Source organism: Indicator indicator, chromosome 9 (genome assembly GCF_027791375.1).
Source record: "Indicator indicator isolate 239-I01 chromosome 9, UM_Iind_1.1, whole genome shotgun sequence".
NCBI classification, from domain to species: domain Eukaryota; kingdom Metazoa; phylum Chordata; class Aves; order Piciformes; family Indicatoridae; genus Indicator; species Indicator indicator.
In genome coordinates, this window is record NC_072018.1 from 8773765 (window position 1) to 8795969 (window position 22205).

At 40.2% G+C, this 22205-nt stretch overlaps 1 protein-coding gene across 1 annotated transcript in view; it reads left to right on the plus strand.

Moving 5' to 3' along the window:
- The window catches only part of XPO1 (exportin 1), a 42492-nt gene that overhangs the window by 502 nt on the left and 19785 nt on the right, over positions 1–22205 (plus strand). Inside the window, exons 2-4 of the mRNA XM_054383830.1 lie at positions 3168–3299; positions 11162–11263; positions 15002–15074. Of these exons, the coding sequence (XP_054239805.1) occupies positions 3174–3299; positions 11162–11263; positions 15002–15074 (301 nt within the window). The 5' untranslated portion in view covers positions 3168–3173. The remainder of the gene's footprint in view (positions 1–3167; positions 3300–11161; positions 11264–15001; positions 15075–22205) is intronic.

A 22205-nucleotide genomic window follows, 5' to 3' on the forward strand; every position in this document is an offset into this window, starting at 1 on the left:
GGGCCCTGTATAGAGCGCAGGGCTGGAGCGGAGGGAGGGAGCGGAGGGAGGGGCTGCGCCGCCGCGGGTCCACTTCGCTCAGCAGGGCCCCGGCCCGCCCGCCATCCGCGCGGGTCGCCGCGGCTGCCGTACCTTCTTACCGTGGAGCATTCTCGCACCCTCTGCGTGTCCGTGAGCTGGGGCTCTGGCCCTCGCGGGAGCAGCGCAGCCCTGGCTTTGCGGAGGGAGCAGGGGAAGGCCTGCGTTTTGGGTGGGTGCGAGTTATTTCGGGTGCGGCCGTGGTGGAAATGAATGCTCCGAGAGGTTGGGAAGGTGTTTGTGAGGCGGTGTTATTTAACCTCATATGTGGGCACACATGTGTAAAGTAGTGAGGGGAAGAAATCGTTTTATTGCGATCGCGGGTGTGAAGTGTAATACGAATGTTTGTGATGTCCTCCGTTTCATACCGTGTAGCTGGAGGAATTTACAAATAACGCAACTAAATCGTTAGAAGAGGATGGAGGAGTGGTAATTTATTTACGTTAAGTAGCGGAATTGCATGGTTAGAAACCGGGCAGAGTGACTTTCCCAGGTTTTGGGTTTTTTTTTAATTGCTACCCCTAATGAGCTTTAAGTAGCTGGGTTGAAGGTGGTCTGTGCTCTATTGTGAATACTCAACATTTCTTGCTATGAAAATGCATGTTTCTATTGCTATGTATTAAATCTGGGTATATCATAATAAGGTAACTGTTCTGCTAAACTTAGAGGTCCCAGGGTTATTGAGAGTTGGAATAACTATGTAAACAGTGCAGTAAATGCAGTTCTTTTGACCTTCGGTAGATGTCAGATTCTTGCTACCTTGTAGTTCAGATTTTTTTTTCCTGTTCCTCTGTTTATTCGCAATGTTGAAGAGTTGATTAGTGATAGTTTAAACCTGTTTGGGAGTTCAGGCATGGTGGTGGTGGTGGTGGGAAGTATACAAAATCAGAGATTATAGACTTCTAACGGGTATATAGTTAGGAGTAGGGAATCTAGTTCATTTTAGTTAGTACTGACCACAAAGCCGCCATTTCTGTATTCCTATTTTCGAGTAGGTAGGTCATTTTGAAGATAATGCAGGGAGTGGCAAAGGGCCCTATTCAAAACATTTCCTTTCTGCTTCTATGTCATTAATAACTTCTCTTGGTCACGTGGGTCTTCGTTTTGTGCTCCTAGGGCTCTTCGTTTTGTGCTAAAAAAACACCGAAAGAGCCTTAAATATGAAATGACTGACCTTACCTGAGGAGCAGCTGATTTACGACGTTTATTGTAGTTTGAAAACCGCTTTCCGGCTCACGGTTCAGCGGTGCAGGCCAGATGTGAGCAAAAAGGGGCGTGCCTGAAAGCAAGCTTGGCTGGTGGGTGTATTAACGACTCTAAGCTGCAAAGAATATTTTTTGGTGCAATTTACTTACAGTAGTGGTGCTTACTGACTGCGAGATGAAATTTCTAAGTGTTCCGAGTTAAAGAAATCGGCTTTTCTTGCAGTTTTGTTGATTGCTTCTATATTGAACATGGCAATTTCCAAAACTTTAGGAGTTGAGCGGGGAGTGTGTGTGTGGAAAGGATAGATGTGGAATGTTAGTTTTAATTAATTTCTGTTTCTATTTGATGTTCATTCCCTTCCATTTTTCAAGGTAGATGTAAAAAGGCTGACTGCATGTAGGGATGGAGCTCTCAAAGTAATTGCTAGTGTACTAATACTAACTAACTGAGTTTTTACTTCAAAATGCAGTTAAAATGCTTGGCTGTTGAAATTACTGTCATTCAGTATAGAAGTAAATTCCTTGATGTTACTTGCAAACAGGCATTTCTAAACAAAAGCTTTTCTTTGTGTGTATGCTACTGTAGGACTTGCACTTGATTGCTAATTACTTGGATTGAGGCACAGGTTTATCCTGTTCTTTACTTTTGAGCCTGACTTAAATACTTAAGACATGAATTCTTACGTACACATGATGTTAGAGCAAATCTGATTCCTAGCCTGTTCTGAAGAGCGTGGCAGCGACTTTCTCTGGAAGAGTTTCAGATTGTATCATTCTGAATATGCATATATCTCTCATGTAACTTTGAGGGATCTTGGAGTTATCCAAAGTGACTTCTGGAAAGGAGGGTGAATGATAGAGGTGTGGAATACATGTTAGAGTTGCCAGTGATTGTGAGAATAGGGCAATAAATAGTCTGTGCTCTCACAATAAGAAGTGGTGTGAAAAGGGTGAAGTGTGTATTACCATCCACGATTCTATGGCTCCTGGCTTATTTTCTCGTTTCTTTCCAATTGTACCAGTCTCTGTCTGGAAGGCATTTCACATGCACACCCACAATCGCATGCACCCCCACCTGACTTCCTTTGCATAATATCAAGGCTGCTGGATCTAGGACAAAGAGTTAATGCCTCTGTCACTGATTTTATGGGACATTAAACTTTGAGTAGAATTCCACTTGTTTGAAGTGATGTAATGCGGCACATGGGGTAACCTGCTGACATAACAGTTGGTCCCCTTACTTCATCCTCTCCAAGTGCCTTCAGTTAACTGTCATAATTTCAATGGTAATTTTTTACTGTTAGGTAGTTAACTTAAAGGGTTTTTTAGGTTGGTTTGTTAGGCTTTAGTTTTTTGGTGTGGCTTTTTTTTTTTTTTCTTTCTTCCCAAGTATTTAAAAAATGCCTTCTGGCTAATTTGTTACTGTGTATGTAGGTCACATTTTGCTTCCATAAACGATTGTTTAAAAGCTTTTAGAACTGATCTACATGTCGGTATTGGCCTCAGAAACTCAAAATGGGACTGAGATTGTGCCTTAAGGTTTTGGTTATGATGATATAAAGTATTTCTTCCAGCAAATTTTACTGGTTTGCATGTTCAGAACCTGGTAAGGGTTGATACCTGCTTTGAAATAAGCTTTAGGTTGGTGATAATACAGCCTGTTGACTAGCTGAACTTACATGCTTTATCGGGTGAGGATGAGGTGTGAACTTTTTTGTCCTGCTGCTGAGCCTTCTAAGGAGTGTTGTATGCAGGGCTATCTGTTAACAGTAACGTAGCTCCTTTCATTCAAATGGGATTCTTAAGTTGAAGCACTTGCTTTTACAAGTACATGTAATAACAATTTCTCACTAACTGATCAAAGTTCTGGTATTTATTTTGCAGTAATCTATGCCAGCAATTATGACAATGTTAGCAGACCATGCAGCTCGTCAGCTGCTGGATTTTAACCAGAAACTGGATATCAATCTCTTGGACAATGTGGTGAACTGCTTATACCATGGAGAAGGTGCACAGGTAATACAGACTTGCAACCCATTTTTATTATGTGTGTTTAGTCTTAGAACAAATCAGTAGAGTAAAATTCAATAAAAATCAGTAATATTGGTGTATTTACTCTGCTAGTGATTGGAATATTGCTAATTATTCACATGTCCTGGTTTAAAGGCAGGCCTCTTGTGTAATGTGAACATTGAATGGCTCCTGCAATGCTAGTATAGTATGTTAATTTCTAGCATGCCTTATGCTGTTGAAAGGTATTACCAAGTACATTTTGGTAAGAGCACTGCTGCACGCAGCTCTCCTTCTCTGACTTGAGTTGTTCAGGAAGGTCTGAGTTACCTGTTATGGACAGGATTGTGAAGCCATAAATACAATGCTAGGCTCACTGAAGGACTGTATTTGAAAGAAAAATTTTAATCATGCAATAACTGTATTTATAGCTATAAAGAAGCATCTTGCTTATATTTGTGAAGAGTTTTGTTGTTGTGTCAAGTTTTTTTTCTTCATTATCAGTTCTAGTTCTTGCACTCTTTTCTTGAGACTTAATGCAGATTGTGAATTCGTAAGCTTAAATTGGGCCAATGTATATATGTGCTTGCATATATTGCCTTGAAAATTAACCTTGTATTCCCTTTAGGTATGTCTTGAACTATTTTGGAAATAAGACTTAAATGTTGAAAGCAAGAATTGCTACAAGGGTGTTGGCATATATCTTCTTCTGGAAGATTTTAATTGTTCATACTTAGCACATGGGGAGTTTTGGTGTCAGGCATCTCTTGAATAAGATATTCTTGCAGAACAATAAGAAGTGAATTAAAATGAGATGAAGTATCTGGTGCTTCTCTATTCCTCCCAGCTGTTAGAATAAACAATAATATACTTGCTTATGCTCGTTCTATGTATCGCTTCAAAATGCTTTTGTGATGCTTGCTAATGTGAGCTTTTACGAATTCTGAAATACCTTGCTGGGTTTTGAAATACTTCTATTTTCAGTTTCTCAGGCTCAAAATAGTTACTAGGTCTATTTTTTTAATAGTCATATGACAGGAAACTGCTCATAGCTTTTTCCTTGAAAGTATGGACTTTTGAGTGCTTGCTTTGTGAGTAATATGTTTATGGTACTGCCTTAACAAAACAGGTGGTTCTTACAGTATTTAGTATGAATGGGGTTGAAGTTGGGGAGGTTTATAAAGAGAACAGAGTATTAACACTAAATCACAGAATGTACCTGGTTGGAAGATGCCTCAAAGATCATCCAATCCAACACTTGACCCAGCACTGAAGAGTCCACACTAAACCATGTTCCTAAGTGTCAGGTCCACACATTGCTTGAACACATCCAGAGATGGTGATACCACTCCTGCCCTGGGCAGACCATTTCGATACTTGATAACCTTTTTAGTAAAAAAAAAATTTCTAACATCCAGCTTAAACCTCCCCTGGCACAGCTTGAAACAATTTCCTCTAGTCCTGTTGCCTGACACTAAGGAGAAGAGGCTGCCCCCCTCCTTGCTCCAGCCTCCTTTTAGGTAGTTGTAGAGAGTGATGAGGTCTCCCTTCAGCTGCTGTTTCTTCTGAACAACCGCAGCTCCCTCAGATGCTCCTTGTAGGTCATGTGTTCCAGGCCCTTCAAAAACCTCCAGGTCCTTCTCTGGACATGTTCCAGCACCTCAGTGTCCTTCCTGTAGAGAGGTGCCCAGAACTGAGCACAATACTTGTGTGGCCTCACTAGCGCTGACTATAGCGGGATGATAGCCTCCCTTTTCGTGCTGGCCACTGTTTCTAGTACAAGCCAGGATGCCATTGGCTTTCCTGGCCATTTGGGCACACTGCTGACCTGTATCTAGTGGCCTATCAACTGATAGCCCCAGGTCCCTCTCCAAGTCACAGATTTCCAACCACACATCCCCAAGCCTGTAGCTTGGAGTTGTTGTGACCGAGGTGGAGGACCTGGCACTTTGCCTTGTTGAACTTCATACAGTTAGCCGTGACCCATCCATCCAACCTGTCCAGATCCCATTGTAAAGCTTCTAGCAGATTGACACAACCACCCAGCTTGTTATCTGCAAACTTACTGAGGGTGCACTCAATTGTCTCATCCAGATTATTAATAAAGATGGTGAAGAGGAGAGGCCCCAGTACTGAACCCTGGGGAACACCACTTGTGACTAGGCGCCAGCCAGATTGAGCTCCATTCATCACTATTCTTTATGCCTGGCCATCCAGCCAGTTTTTTTTACCCAGTGCAGACTGTGCTTATCCAAGCCTTGTGACATGAGTTGTTGAAGGAGAATGCTCTGAGAGATGGTGTCAGAGGCTTTTCTGAAGTTCAGGTAGACAATGTCCAGGGCCCTTCCCTCATCCACTAGGTGGGTCACCCTTATTGTAGAAGGAGATCAGATTAGTGAGGCAGGACCTGCCTTTCATAAACCCATGCTTACTGGGCCTGATCACCTGGTTGTCTTGTATGTGCCATGAGATGGCACTCGGGATGACCTTCTCCATGTGTCCTGGCACCTTGGTCAAATGGCAGGCCTGTAGTTCCCTGGGTCATCCTGGGCTTTCTTGTAGGTGGGTGTCACATTTGCTAGTCTCTAGTCAACTGGGACCTCCCTGATTAGCTGGGACTGTTGACATATAATGGTGTTTTGGTGAGCACATCTGCCAGCTCCTGAAGTACCCTTGGGATGGGTCCCACCTGGTCCCATAGGCTTGGCATGACTAAGTGGCACAATAGGTCATTGATCACGTTCTCCTCATTGGGCTGCTTTCTGCTCCCTATCCTTGTCTTCCACTTCCTTGTCATCCACTTGCATGAAGCAGCTGGTGTCGCTGACAAATACTGAGGCCAAGTAGTTGTTCAGCAGCTCAGCCTTTTTCTTGTCTTTGGTCACCAGGTTCCCTCCTATATCCAGTGGTGGGTGGACATTATCCCACGTTCTACTTTTGCTGTTAACATACTTAAAAAAGCATTTTTTTATCTTTAGTTGCACAGGCAAGATTGAGTTCCAGTTGAACTTTGGCCTTTCTGATTTTCTCCCCATATATCTTGCAAGACCATTGTACTCTTCCTGGGTTGCCTGCTCCTTCTTCCATGGACAGATGACATTCCTTTTCTTCCTGAGTTCTACCCAAAGCTCTCTACTTAGCCAGGCCAATCTTCTGCCCCACCAGCTTGTTTTCTGATGCATGGGGACAACTTGTTCCTGTGCCTTGAAGATTTTGCTCTCGAGGGAACGTCCGGGCATCCTGGACTCCGTTATTGTTCAGGACTGCCTCCTAGGGGATGCCATCAACCAGTCTCCTAAACAAGTCAAAGTTTGCGCTCTGAAAGTCCAAGGATGTACTTCTATTGACTCCCCTCCCAAGTTCACTAACTCTACCATCTTGTGGTCACTTTGTCCAAGGTGTCTACTGACCTTTACATCTATTAGTCCTTCTCCATTTACAACCTCATTGTCTTGGTTGGTGGTTTATAGCAGATCCCCATCATGTTGTCTGCCTTGTTGGCCTTTCCCCTGACTCTTACCCAGAAGCATTCAACCCTATCATCACTGTCATCATCATGCTCAAGACAGTTGAGGCCTTCCTTGATGTACAGGGCCATGCCACCATGTCTCCTTCTGGGCCAAGCCCTTCTGAAGGAGCCTGTAGTCATCCAACACAGCACTCCAGCTATGGGATTCATCTCCCCATATTTCCATCAGGGCAGTGATACAGTTTTCCTGCAGGACAATAACTTCAAGCTCTTCTTGCTTGTTAGCCGTGCTTTGTGCATGATGACACCTCAGTTCGGGCGTCTTTTCACAGGGTAGGCGTCTGTTCCCTGCTTAGTTGCTCCCAGGTGCTATCGTGAGTCCTAGCTTGTCAGTGGCCTTTGCATCTTCCTTAGCTCATGGCCCACTATCCTTGCCTCTCCTGAAACAGCAGTGGAGGCATCACACTGTCCCAAGGTGTTCAGGCGTGTCTCCAGTGGGCCTGGTCCTTCCCCTTTCCCTCTTCTACTCTAGTTTAAAGTCCTGTCAATAAGTCCAGCCAACTCCCATGACAGAACCTTTCTCCCCTTTTGAGTGAGGTGTACCTCATCTGCTGCCAGCAGGCCTGGCATTGTGTAAATTGACCCACAATCAAAAAAAAAAAAAGTTGTGCTGGTGGCACCGGGCTCAAAGCCAGGAATTAATCTCATGGGTCTTCCTCAATCTCTGTTGGTCCCTGCTACTGGGGGGGGATGGAAGGGAATGCTGCCTATGCTCCCACTCTCCTGACCAGTGGACTCAGGGCCCTGAAGTTCCTTTTGACAGCCCTCAGTTTTCTTTTTTTTATAGTTTGTCACTGCCTATCTGGAAGGTCAATAATGGATAATAATCTGTGGGGCTCCCCACCAGGGGAGCTTTCTTGCCACATCCCTAACCTGGGCTTCAAGGAGGCAGCAGACTTCCCTGGGGGGGATAGGTCAGGTTGGCAAATTAGACCCTCTGTTCCTCTCTGAAGGGAATCACCACCACCAATAACCCTTCTGTTGGTAGAGGCAGTTTTGATAGGTGGTGCTTACTGCCTTACCTTTGTTGGCTCCTTGGGAGCATTTCCATCTTTGTAATTGTTTGACTGTCCCTCAGAGTCCAGGGCCTCATACCTGTTACTAGCAACTGGTAATGTGTGGGATGCTAGGGCAGGAGTCACCTGCTTTGCCATTTAGAGACCTGTTTCCCTTCACCCTCATTCTGAGCTCTATCTGAAGGGTGAGTCTGCTTTGAGGAAGGCAGGGCATGACTCCACTGTTTTTTCTGTGACTCACACTCCCTGATGCTTCTCAGCCTGCTGACCTTCTCTTGGAGTTCTGTTACCAAGTGGATGAGCTCCTCTACCTGGGCACATAACCACAGGTGAGCTCTGTGCTGCCCTCCTGCACCGATGGCTTAGCTGAGCACATTGCAACCTGATGCTTGTGTGGTTGCATGCCTTCCCTCAAGCTCAGTCTGGGTAGCTGTATCAGTGGTGGTGGGGGCAGCATGTGAGGAGGCTATCACCCGTTGCTGGGTAGACACCATTGGTCCTGCAATGGGGCTGGTAGTCTTCCCCTGCCTGTGGGAGCTGCCATGCAAACTGCTGTGCCACAACCTTCCTAATGTGTAGTGCCCTCTTTGCCCACCTTTTTTGCCAGCGCTCCCTTGGGATACTTAAATAATCCATGGAGGATGTGCCACTGTCCACGCTTTGTCTACCTCTTGTGAGAGGTGTCGGCTCAGAGTGGGTTGTGGGGAATGTGTTGGGTCTCTGCCATGGTTTGGAAGGTGGGGGGAGAAAAAAACCAACCCTGTCTGCCGATTTTTTTTTTTTCTTTTTTTTTTTTTAATTGCTTTTTCTTCCTGCTTTGCCGAACTGCTGCAGTGTGTCAGCTCTGGAGGTACAGAGGTACTGTCAGTAGGTTAGCTGAGATCAAATTGTCATTGTTCTGGTAGTTAGAGGTGTTGCTTCAGTTCAAACAGCTGACTAGTTTGGTATTTAGAAAATTAATGCACTAAGAAGCAAAAATGTAAGAGGTGGTGCTTAACTGGCAGAAGTGAACTATGATACAATTGTACTTTAAATACATGTACTAATATGCGTCACTTGATTGAAACTCGTTTGCTGTTTTTGAACATTTCCGAAGGCAAAGATGTTTCAGTGAGGCAATGAGCTCTTCTTTTTAAGGAGTTCAAAAATCCCTGCAGGAAAAAATGCTTTTCTGTGGAGGCTGACAGCTCAAATAATGACTTTAAGGGTGACAGGAATAACAGAAGTAGAGAAAACTAAATATTAAAACTGGGAGATTAACAGTGGTTTGCCTGAAAATAGAGTAGGGTAATGTTAGATTAAAAAAGAATGCAGCCTGGATGGCTCATGCTGAACTTGCCTTCACATTCACCACCTGTTTCCTTCTGCTTTAATTTTTCTGTCTTGCAAAATTCTTACATGCTGACCTGTACTTAGGCAAGAAAGAAACTATTTTCTGTCCTAGATGTCTACTTTTTCTTTCTGTTTGGAAAAAAATATCTCCAATCCCAGAGTAACACCTTACTAAGGAGAGGTAAGACAGCTCATTGATGTTTACCTGAACTCATCCCAGACTCTTAATTCTCTTGGTCTGTTGAACTGTTACATGTTCAGAAGAATCACTTGCTCACTGATTTTGGTAGCAACCACACAGAGAGAATTCAATTTTGATAATTAATACTGCTCAATTTTTATGCAACTACAGGAATTAATGCCCAGAAAAGGGGTTAGTGGGTGTGTGAGAGCAAATTTTTCAGTGCTTGGGAGGACATTGAGCCTCTGTATTTTGTTGGTGTTGAAATTTGATCATGTATGTCACTCCTACTAGAAGCACTTAAGGAGGCCAGTATAAAAAGACAGCCAGGTTGAACTGGTTGAACCTGGAAGTAATAGGTGTTCTTTCTGCCTTACACTAAACTTCATCAGAAGTGGTGGGCCTTGTTTTTGTTGCTTGGGACATGGGGGGTGGGGTTGTTTGTTGGTGGTTTCGTTGTTCATTTTTTTGGTGTGGTGTTTGGTTTTTTTAAGCTCTGATGTCATGCTGTGAGAACATGGTTGTCCTGCCTTTGGATATAAAAGGATTATTTGTGTGGTACTTCTCCATATCAAATCTATGGGGGCTTCCTAGTCAATATCAGGCTGGGAGTTGCTCCCCTATGCTCAACTATATTAAGGAGGGATGCCAATTTTCTACAGATACTTGAGACATTGTTGCTCTTTACTCTTGTACCTTCCAATTTAGTAAATCCTATACCTATCTTATCTATTTCTCACATTATAATGTATATATATTTGTGGCCTTTTTGAGGTTTCTGTCTTACTGAAAATACGTATTTTCCTAACACCAGTTGATTAGCTCCAGTACGTTCTTGCTGTGGACTGTAAGTCTGCATAGCTTGTAGTAAGTTCTGTTGACTTTATTTCTAAAGTATAGCTTTAACTGCTTAGTAATTCCATTGAATGAGTTTTATAGTGCAGTGAATGATCCAACTGATTTCTGTTAACTGTGATACAAAATGCTCATCTTGCAGGTGATAAACTTTGCAGCAAGATTTGTCAGTACACCTGATTTTTGGAAATGGCAAAGGGCATTAGGCTCCCTAACAAAAGCAACCAAAAAAGCACAAAACCTTATGGACTTCCAGACTTTTTGGAAAGGATAGCTAAAATTAATTCAGTTACTTCAGTATATAATTACCTCAGGCGAGGTTTTTGCAAGTTACCAAAACCGTATCTAGTATAGCAGCAACTGGTGTCCAAAGGAAGACAAACAATTACCATGACGGCCTCCCTTCCTTCTTGCCCCATCAGTTTTTGTTACTGTTACATAAGCTGTTAGATACTAAAGGGATTCCTCAGAAATGAAGGCTGGAGATTTCCAATGCTCTGCTCCATGTTTTTTTCAAAATAAAGTACATGGTTCCTAAGTTAGTAACTTTCAGCGTGCTATCAGTACTCCCTAAAGATGGCATTTTACATGAGTGCTTCCAGTAGAACTGGAAAGTTTGAATAAAATTTTACCTTGGCTTTCTTGGAGGGGAGAGCTCTTCATTCCCTAATATATTTTCTGTCATGTGTGCTGTTGGTCCATGTTCACTGCTGGTCTACACAAATCATTTGGTATGGAAGAGGGAACTAAGCAGATGACTTTTTTGAATTTGTTTATTAATAAACTTTTCAGTGGCATGCAGAAGGAGACTTCGGAGACTTGATGTTCTTGATTGTGTTGTGCCTACCTCTTGGATTAAGTGATTTAAAGATGTGTTATGCTGTCAGTGAAGACATAAATATACATAATTTCTTAGTGTAATACTAATACTTCTATTCATCAAATTCGCTTTTAGCAAAGAATGGCACAAGAAGTCTTGACGCACTTAAAAGAACATCCTGATGCATGGACAAGAGTTGATACTATTTTGGAGTTTTCTCAGAACATGAATACCAAAGTAAGCAAATTAACTTTTATTTATTTGCTTTTCCTCTTCCATTCATGAACTTTGAGGAAGGTATCTCAGTGATAGACTTTCTTGACTGGAACTCCATTTTTTAATTGTCCCATTCCCAAAATTGGCTTTAAACAAGAACTGTAATTGGAAATGCAGGTGGTTGGGTTTTTTTTTGAAGGCACGTACAAGCATAATGCTAGTTCCAAAGATTAGCGTGTGTCTGTATGCATCTGAGTAACAAAAAGCCTCCTAGAGCCACATTTTGTCCTTGGATGAGTGCTTGGCTGTCTTTGATCATACTGAGAGCCACGTGCATATAACTGAGGAGAGAATTTGTCCCTAGGTGTATTAAAGGCAAAATAGAAACCTTAGGCCAAGATTTTGAGTGGTCAATGAAAGTTAAACACCCCAAACGCTCAATAGTGCAAGGTTAGTCTGTATTAATATGCAGAACACATTTGCTTTGTACTGCTGTTTAAATCCACCCATCATGGTGGAGACTAAAAGGGTCAGCATCCTTTTCATCCTTTTTTTTTTCCTACAATTTTAAGTGCTTTACCTAAGACTTCTGAAGTTTGAACAGAAGAGTTGATCAGAATGTTTTCACTGTCTTAAGCTTGATGATTATTATCTCAGATAACTGACATGCTTGTTTTTCTGGTTGATACACATGGTGTATCGAACAGAAAATGGTGTTTGGATGGTTTCATGAAATAGTTCAATTTTTTTCATTGCTCTCTGAAATTTAGGGGAAAACAGTTTAAAGAACTTCCTCAAAGTGCTAACCTTTAAGTAACAGTGTTTGCCTGTTTGCTTGCCTGGTAAACTTTGCTTTTTATACTGACAGACATTACTAATGTTTAAGTTGATTTATCAACAGTATTTTTAAAAACTCAAATTTGTCTTGTGAAAAATGAGATGATAAAAGGAACAGAAAAAAAGCAACAGGTAAAGAATTCTTCAATTTACATAAATTGCAAATGATTTGGTGCTAAATTTCTGCACTATGACGTTTGGCTTTATGCAGTCATATTTTTTCTTTAATTAAAGCTGTTAACACTACCTGATATTAATCATAATGTTCCATTATGTTGATTGCTTGTAATAGGAAGAAAAGGGGTGTCTTCCTGTGCAACTGACACAGCTAGGCTTTGACGGCAGGCCTCCACAAGGTCTACCCTTTTGATTCCCTTTAACTGAATTCTGTTCATCAATTGTTTTTATTTCTTGGGAGGTGGGAGGGAAAGGGATTTGGTGCATAGCATAAGTAATAATAAGGGTGCCATAGATATTTCTACCATAGGGATCATTTCATGCTTTTTTTCAGTATGTGCTGTTAACCTGTCCCTCATCTTCATAACTGGGCAGTTGTAAGGCAGTTAGAAGCAAATCAAGGGCAAACAAATTTTGAAGGACTCCCATTTCGGGTGTAGTTGAGATGCGTTCACACGTACTGTTGCAGTAAACTGACTAAAAAGTACACTTTTAATAGTTCGTGGCAGTACTCATAATTGCTCTCAGCGACTTTTTGGGTTTTGTGTGCCTCATTATAATGGAAATAACAAAAATTTAAACCATTAAATCAATTGAAATTTAGAAACAAAATAAAAACTCCAGACAGTCCCTTGCAGAGTGCTCAGGCAGGTTGCCGAAGCCCTTGATTGTTGTGTGGCAAGAGGGTATGTAGGTGAAGATTGTATACAGTGATTTTATTATTGCTGCCATTTCATTTTGTGTATGTAAGGAAAAATTAGTATTGCCAGTCCTGAGGAGATGACCAAGACAGTACTAGACGGCAGAATTGAAGTCACCTATGTGCACAAGAATGTATAGGAACCTAGATATCATGAATTTCTTCACAGTTTGAGGTGCATGAACATAAACTAGGTATTTGAGAACATACTGCAGGATAGATGTGGCAGATTATTAGAGGTGACTGTCCTTATCTTTGACTCGGAGAAATCCTAGGTGGAAGGGGGAGGAAAGATTGTAAAGATTATGTCTGTCCTTAGTTTTAAATGTTGTTGGATCCATACTGTTTTTGTAGAATAAAACTTGACTTGTGGTTATGGTCTTAAAAGCTAAGTAAGTTGACTTGGGAAAGAATTTGGAAAGCAAACCCATTGATTTTTGTTTAGCTGTTGCCTGAAAGGGCTCTGACTAAGTATGCCTGTAGAATGTAGAAGTTAGTGTTCAGAGCTGCTTCAGGAAAGTTAGCACTGTCTAATTATTGCTTATATTTTCAGTGTTTTTAGGAGGTTTTATAAGTATGTTTTGTATTGTGAGCCTAGGTAATTGTGGGTGACATGTAAATTTATAGCAGTGACTGAAATCACATCCTGTGAAGTAAAGCATTTTCTTTAACAATTTTTTCATACATTTTTCTTTATTGATGTTCCCTTGATTTAATTTAGCTTTTATATTAAGTAACTAAGTAAATTTACAAATTAAAATTAAAATCATAAACTTTTGCTGCTGACCATGACAAAAATGGACCCAGTTCCTATTAATGCATAATTTTTTTGGTACCCAAGGTTGTGGAAAGTGATTGGAAAATACAGGGTGTGTATCATGGAAACTTGGGTCCCATAGAGAAGCAAAGGAATGAAGGTTATGCTAAGATGAGAACAAGAAAAATGCAATTTTAATACAATGTAGTTTGGGACAGGCTACATTGTGTGTTTGGAATTGAATCAAAGTTTGTATGATCCCTTTGGTTGAAATTCTAATGATCCTACTTTGTGTAACAACTAACCATTTTAAAGAGGAACTCTTATTCTCAGCCAACCTTTGTACTGTGAAAACTTGAGTTTACCTTTCAGGCAATGATTGTATTTTATTTTTTTTCTTCCTAATGCACTGCACATAACGTAAACACCAAACTCTTGTCCCCTTTTCTCTCCTGTCTATTCATGCTAATAGGGTTTTGCTTATTAAAGTTCTTGGATCATATAATCACAAACTTCTTTCCCTGTTACTGTGAGTTGGCAGTAGGGACAAATGGGCAGAGGGACTGGCCTTACCGATTGCTTTGCAAACGTAATGGTTTTGGGTAAGAATATAGGAAAGAATTCCTGAAAGGTAAAAGGATTTCCAAGAACTTTTTTGTTATTCTTTGACTGAGCACAAAAGTTCATCTTTAAATAGTAGAAATAGCTGCCATATTGGGGTGGGCATTGAAATGAAATAAACCTGTGGGTTGTCTTGCTGTTCCTAAAGTAACACACCAGTGAAGTTTGGGAAGTAGCTTCTTTAGAAAGTGCCAGTGTCAGGAAATTTGATGCTTAGGACAAGTTTCTTTTTTTTTTTCCCCTCCCCCCGGCTCTTAGAGGAATGATAGGAAGCTTGAGACTATTCAAGCTGCTAAATACTTTAGGAGCCTGTTGTGTTGATATGTGAACGTATAAGCAGTCATTTATGATGCAAATTCATACCTGGCTGCCACTTTCTCTTTTCCAGATAGCCATAATTGTCTGCCAAAGGGCATTTTTTTTCTCCCCTCCCCTCCTGATGTGAGCATGATCAACTAGCAGGACTTAGTATAGCAAACAATAAAACAAGAAAAAAATATGCATGAAAACTCAGTAAATGGGTGAATAGACATGTATTTAATAAAATTGTTAGTTTAATAATCTTGAAGTCTTAGTTGTTAAGTGTGAATGCCTGATTGAATGAGACTCCTAAAAATTAGTTAGTCCTACAGTAATGTACTCACATTTTGTTCTTCTCCAATTTCAGTATTATGGACTGCAAATCTTGGAAAATGTGATAAAAACAAGATGGAAGATTCTTCCAAGGAACCAGTGTGAAGGTAAGAAAGGACAAAATCCCTCCCTGCTGTTTCAGGCAGTCAGATGCTGTGAAGTCTGTATAATTCATGTTACGTGTGCATGCATTGCTGTAATTGAGAGTGCAGTGTAGGACACACACCAGTCTTCAGTCATTGCAAGGAATCTGGAAGTCTTAAACGCTGTGGTTTAGTTTTGTGTGATTTCCCTTCATGTCATTATTGCTTGCAGTTGAATTTGAGACAGTAGGTATGATAAATGGTACAGGATTGGTACTTCTCCACATAGCTTTCTATCAAGTCATGATTAACTTGGAATTCAAATATTAAGTACAACTACTTCAAACTGTTGATGTTGAATGTCACGATTCTATACTTGGGTTTTTACTACAAGCTAGTTTTATAACTTGAAGTTACTCTAAACTACCTTTTTTCTGCTGTGAACTTTTAAGAATGCTAAAATGTGCTTTAAATTTTTACTGCCAGTGCTTTTGTTCTAAAACTATATGGATTAAAACATAATTTTAAATGTCTATGAAAGCAACTGCGTAGAGGGAGACATTTTTACAATTATTCTTCTCATTTTTCTCGCATTCTAAATATAAGTTGACAGATAGAATGTAGCTCTTTTTGGAAGCAGAAGTGAGGTTTCTCATTCATTCTGCTGTTGGAGGCAGCTTCGGGAACAGCTTCAACTATGCCTTAGATCCAGTAATGCCTTTTTGATAGGCAGAGAGAGCACCCTGAAGTTAAGTCTTCTGTGTGTTTTTAGTTTGGAATATCTCAGCATACTCATGTTCCTGGCTATGAGCACTTGGTTTCAGCCTTAGGAAGTTCTGAAGTTTTCCCTTGTGGGAGCAGAGCAGAGAAAGTAAGGAGTCAGTAGTTTGAAGCAGTTACTTAGCTTAGTACTGTCTGCTGGTGAAGGGAGGTGTAATAGAAGAGGTAGACTTACTTGATAGTCTGTAATTGAACAAGTACTAAATACAGAAAATGATTCAATAATTACAATTTTAAAAATTACATGGTCTTAATGCATAAAACAGGTGAGAAGTAGTAGTGGGTAGGATAAGGTTGCTGGCTGTGCTTTGGGTTATAACCATTTGTTCTTGAGATGCCAAGATACTGCTGGATACATACCTGAATGAATTGTGCAACTCGCATATTTGAGTTTCTTAACTGTTTGCAGGCATGGTAGTACTATTTGACTGGTTCCTGTCACCTGAGAAGATGAAATAACAGTAGTTCATAGTGTTACAATGCAATATAAAGTTCATGTCTGCAGTTGTACAATCAACTTTTTAATGCATATTTTCTTGACTTGTACATCTTTTGAAGATACCAGACGGGGGAGAAGAAAATCATCCTTCATCCTAAGAAAAGAGTGTCCTTAGATAAAATAATTTGCCATTGACAGAACTAACCTTAAACTCTGAAGTTTACTTTAATCCTCACATAAGTTAGTTTCCTATTGCTTGTCTGCTTTCATCTCTTCTATAGAAGAGCAACCAAATGTATTTAACATACAATGACATAGGATTCCTCTTGGGCTCAATGGTGTAGGAGGGAGGGTAGCTCTCTAATCCAGTTTCATTTGGCCAGTGGCGGTGGTAGGATTTTACTTTTCTTTTGCAGATGATAGTTTGGTACAAAATAACTGTTCCACAGCTCATTCAGATGGTTTGGTTATGTGGGAAATTAGAAAACTGCTTAAATTGATTTTTTTTTTTTTTCTTCTAATTCCAGTCATTCCATCAGTTCACAGGATTTCTCTGAAGTGCAGCTAGTGAAATATGGGTGCAGGAAAAGGAAGCTCAATATAACAAATTAATGCTTAGTGACAAAGCAATTTGTGTGAGTTCTAAATAAGTTACTATTACCTTTTATCTTTATAAAGCAACGTCTCATAGCATTTGTGCTGTGAATACTGCTGACAAATCTTCATTTTGGTTAAGAGGGAACTAAGTCCATTTGTGAGAAAATAATTGTTTTCTCTTTGTAGCAATAGTAGTGCTTCAGAGTTGAAGTTAAGAACAGGCCTCAGTTGAGAAGTCAGTGGATGAAAATTTTGGAGACAATCTCCCTGAAGTTTATTGGCGAAATGAAACAGTGTCATGAATTACAGAGCTTGAACTGACACCTTTTGTTTGGTGTTTGCTTTGGCTGGTTGGTTGGTTTGGTTTTCCCTCACTAGCCATACCTGGAGTTGTGCATCAGAATAACTTGTTAGGCTTTGAGGTTAGCCAGGGTTTTGTAAATGCTTCTGTCAGAAGTTTCTGGGAAGTTACAGCTTCCAGTCTGGAATTCCAAATGCAAGTAGAATTTTTATTCTGGCCCCCTGATGTGTTGTATGGATTCGATTCCAAAGTTTGCTTTTAAAACAACTTTTAGTCTGGAGGTCTTCTAGCCCTGGTAGCTTTTTAACTTGTAAATAGTTTTTCTGTTCCTCAGCTGTCACTGAATTTTGAAGGTAAAGCACTTCTGGAGAGTTCATGAGTATCTTCTTGAATTTATTTGCATTTAGAGTTAGCACTTTGAACCATTTGGTTATCTAGGCAAAAATGGAATTTATGGGGCACAGAATAGGCAAAGTTCAGTTAAATCAGATGCCTGGCCTGCATGTTTAGCCTTGGGGCTCTAGTAGTAAGTTAGACCTGCTCTTTATAATGTGTTTAGTACTTAAGAGAATGCTTTCGATTGCCGTTGTGTGTATGCTCATGATGCAATGAATGTGATATTCATCCAGACCTTACTGAGGGTGCTTTAGTGAAAGGCAGGTGGGCAGCAAATTCCAGAACATCCAACACAGTGGTGAATTTGCCTTATTTCCACAGCATTGTATTACCATTGTCAAGTAAAAATCCTCAGGTCGAGGTGATTTGTACTAAATTACTTTAAACTCTGATGCTTTATGGAGTTGATTGTTTAGTAATACTTACAAAGTATGAAATTTGAGTGCTACGGTCTCAAAAGGATTTTCTCTTACAATGTGAAAGCCTGCCTATGAATGAATGCTTTTTGGTCTTCCAGTTCAGTGACATGTTTCATTAATCTTGCAATGTGAAATTAAATTCTGTTCCAGTGAACAGAGTGAGCTTGTCTGAAGTGTTCTGAATTGGAATGGATAAGCACTTCTTCATTATGAAATGTGAATTGCTTGTGCAACTTTCCTCATTCTGAAATAGGGGGGGAGAAGTGAAGTGTTCAGAGAGATGTAGTTTTCTTTGTCCCCAGGAAGGTCCTGGAGTTAAGTATAAAGCTTTTGGTGTAGAGGAAGCTGCTGTAGGAGGTTTGTTTGTTTGTTTGTTTGTTTGTTTGTTTTTTTTTTTTTTTTTTTTTTTTTTTGTGGGGAGAATCAGGTATTTTAATTGAAATTTCTGGTCTGCTTCATGAAGAGTTTTTTTTAAATTGGTAGGGGTTTTTTCTGGTTTTTTTTTTTTTTTTTAATTCTCTCTGTAATGAAGGGGAGAATTAATTCTGTGGCGCTTACATATATGTGGGAATGCAAGCTCTATGCCCTTTAGAATAATTTTCATGAAATGTCTTTTCTGTTGAAAAGCAAATATATTGGGTTGATTTGGTTCAGCATGCATGGGGAAAGATAATTTGTTGTTTCTTGAGACTAAATAGTAAGATGGCATTGGCCACACTTTTGGACTACTTAAACAGAACAGTATAAGTGTGTATGCACATAAAGACATCCCTGGAGGGAACAAAGGAGCTTTAGGATCAGAAATGCTTATTTTGGTTAGAAAACGATGTTAATCTGGTGAGCTACATTGTTGACCTGTTTCATTTATGCCTTTTTAGTGTAAGCAGATAATGTGTTAAATTTAATGAACTAGCAAAAACTCAAATCCACACCACCAGCTAGAATAATCTTCGGCACTCATTAAATGTTTTTGCTGTGTAACTGTGTAAAAGGATGTGCTTGTCTGTCTTATGTGTAAGAAATGTTTTTTTCTTTACAGATCTGTGCTCCCTGACTGTGTTTAGTTATGATGGGCTCAGGTTGCACAGGCTAGATGTGTAATTGCTTCTAAAAGCAAATCCAAAGATAGAACTGTAGGATTTCTTGCACTTCAATTTAGACAACAGAATTTACTAGTGTTGGATAGTGTGATGTTCCTTATTGTCCCAATCCAACTCAAACCATTGATTGGGTCACTTTCAGAAATGCTTATTCCCTCCAGAAGGCATTTCAATTTTACTGTGCATTTGCTGCTCTGTCAAGTAAAGACTACAATATCCAATGTGCATCCAGAAATCTTTACAAAGTCTTCGAGTTAATGTCCTTGCACTATCCTCCTTTTTTTTGGGTACTTTGTACAAAAGTACTTCTTGTACTTTGCTTAAAAGAAAATGCTAATGATGCTAGTCTAGGTCTTAGGTTGATGATGGATGTCTAGCCTCTCTGATAATTACAACATACTCTGATGTTGCAGCTATTTGGATTCACTGCTTCACTGTTGCAGATAAAGTTACTCCTCAACTGTTCCGTTTCTAATGTCTCTGAGCCAGTAGTCATGATTCTCTGGCCCTTTAGTGAAATGGTTCAGGGAGCTGAGCTGGCAGAAAATAGTTTTGAAATAACTTTAGAACTACCAAATAATTTTGATAATATTTTTCTACTAGTTCAGCCTCTGAGTAATTCATGAGCAGGTGGTCGGTCTGCCAGTGCTGTCTCAGTGCAAGTTTTGGAATGGGAAAAAGGATCTTCTCCCTTTGATCTCAGATTGTCCTGAGATCACTGAAGTTTTAAACATCAGATGGTCCCTGAAGAATGCTGTCTTCTGAGTATTGTGGTGGTGGTTGTGGTTTTTTTTCTCCTCTTTTGTTTTATTGAAAGGTTTGTTTTCCAGGAACGTCTGTCTCTTCCTGTTCAGCTCAGTGAAGAGTCTGAACTTGGCAGTTATGTTGTTGCCATCTTGAAGACCTGTTCAGCTGCTTCTGTGGTTGAAGGAAAGGCATTGGATGTGTGGCTGGTGCATGTGCCTTGCCTTCCTTCTTAAAATTACGCTTCTAAGTTATCAAAATGCTGGTATTAGCAAAGCCAGTGAAGTGTTACCCTTGAATGTTCATTGTATGTGTTCTGCTGAAAAATAGTAGCTAGCCTATGTGTTGATTTTTGTCAGAGTATAGAGTTGAAACATCTTTGTTCTACTGAGAATTATCTTTCCTACAGAAAGAACTATTAAATATGGAGCAGAAACATAGTACAGAAGGTTTTCAAGAATTTAAGTTAACCATGTAAAGAAAAAAAAAGCAGTGGAGAATTGGATAGCTGCTACTTTTAAAGGTATGAAGAACATGACTTTATTCACTGGATGGAAGATGTTAGGAGCATGCAGCATATGTGAAAACTAGCAAACTTCTCAGGTGGCCTCTTTTACTGTAGCCACTATTATTATTTTTATTATTATTATTTTCTTAAACAGAGAAGCGTTGTAGGAGAGCAGCTGTTTCATCTGCTGATCTCAAGGCCAGATCTGTGGTAGCATGGAGCACTGGAGTGCATGCCCTATGAGGAGAGGCTGAAAGACCTGGGGCTTTTTAGTCTGGAGAAGACTGAGAGGGGATTTAATAAACGTTTATAAATATATGAGGGCTGGGTGTCAAGAAGGAGGGCACAGGCTCTTCTCAGTTGCACCTTGTGATAGGACAAGGGGTGAGGGATATAAACTACAGCATAGGAGGTTCCACCTGAACATGAGGAGGAACTTCTGCATTGTGAGGGTCACAGAGCACTGGAACAGGCTCCCCAGAGAGGTTGTGGAGTCTTCTCTGGCAACTTTAAAGACCCATCTGGATGTGTTCCTGTGTGACCTGTGCTAGATCCCATGGTCCTGCTGTGGCAGGGGGGTTGGACTCAATGATCTTTGGAGGTCATTTCCAACCCCTAGCGTCCTATGATCCTGTGTATTCAGTATTCGAGTTGTAACTGAACTGATGTGAAATATGTAGCTTAGGAGTTAGAAGCCTGAGAACAATATTTACTTTCTAATTCCTTTCTGAAATGCAAACCATTGCAGCTGTAGGCTTTCTTCAGTGGTTTGGCAGTTACAGTAGTCTTGCTTCTAGCACTGCAAACCTATTTCCATAGTATTTTGGGGCTTTCGTTTGTTGAATTACTGTAGTGTTTTAGCAAAGGGTGTGTTTGCTAGCACACAGGAGGCCTGTGATGTCAGACTAATGCTAGTGCTTGGTAATAACTCTTACCTAGTGACTGACAGTGAGACTTCATTAATGGCCATTCTTCTGGAGTAGTGTCGATTGATCCCAGTTGATAATGATGAATAGTTTAATTTGTAATTAGAACTACTTGCAGAACAGTTCCTGTCTTGTACATACCTAATGGATCAAAGTCTAGAACACGTTTTTCCAGATTTCGTGCAATTACCAAGCTTTCTTTTAATCTGTTGTTCAGGCCAACAGATGGGAGAGGGAGGGGGGGAAAGTTAGGTTGTGGAAATGCTTTTAAGTTTAGAATAATGGCCAGGAGGAAAAAATTGCCTTCAATTTAAGTCATTTTTCTCAGTAAAGTGACAATTTTTCTAAATTCTTCAATGTATGCTGTTTATCTGCATGAGTCAGTTGAGTGTCTTGTTGAAGAAATCCTTGAAACCAGGTTTTGGGTTCATATATTTGAACAGTGAAAGATACACCTATTCTACATCTCCCTGTGACAGGAACTACTTGCCCAGCATGAAGTGGTTAATCACTGGTGTGTTTGGATTGATCATACTTACTCAAAGCTGTGTTGAAGTAGAACTACTGGTAATAGTTTGTGATTTCAGATCTTCTGTATGTACCTTTTCTTGGAGTGAGATGTGTTTGTACAGAATGGTTTTAGATATGCATGTTCTGAAAAGTCACTTGGAAAGCCATTCTTTCCATATCTTCAGAAACTAATTGGTTAATGGTTAGGAGATTAAGCTTTAGCTTGCTACTGTGTTCTTTCTTTTGTGATGGAGCTTGAAACTGAAGTAATTAAAAAACATTTGTAGAAATAACGTAACAAAATGACTCATTTAAATATAGTATGTGCCCCTAGTTGCCCAGTTTGTTAACTTAAGCAATAAGTTTAAATTCATTTAGAATTTTGTAATCCATAACATCCATGTGTGCTATGAAAGCACATTAGTCCAAACCCAA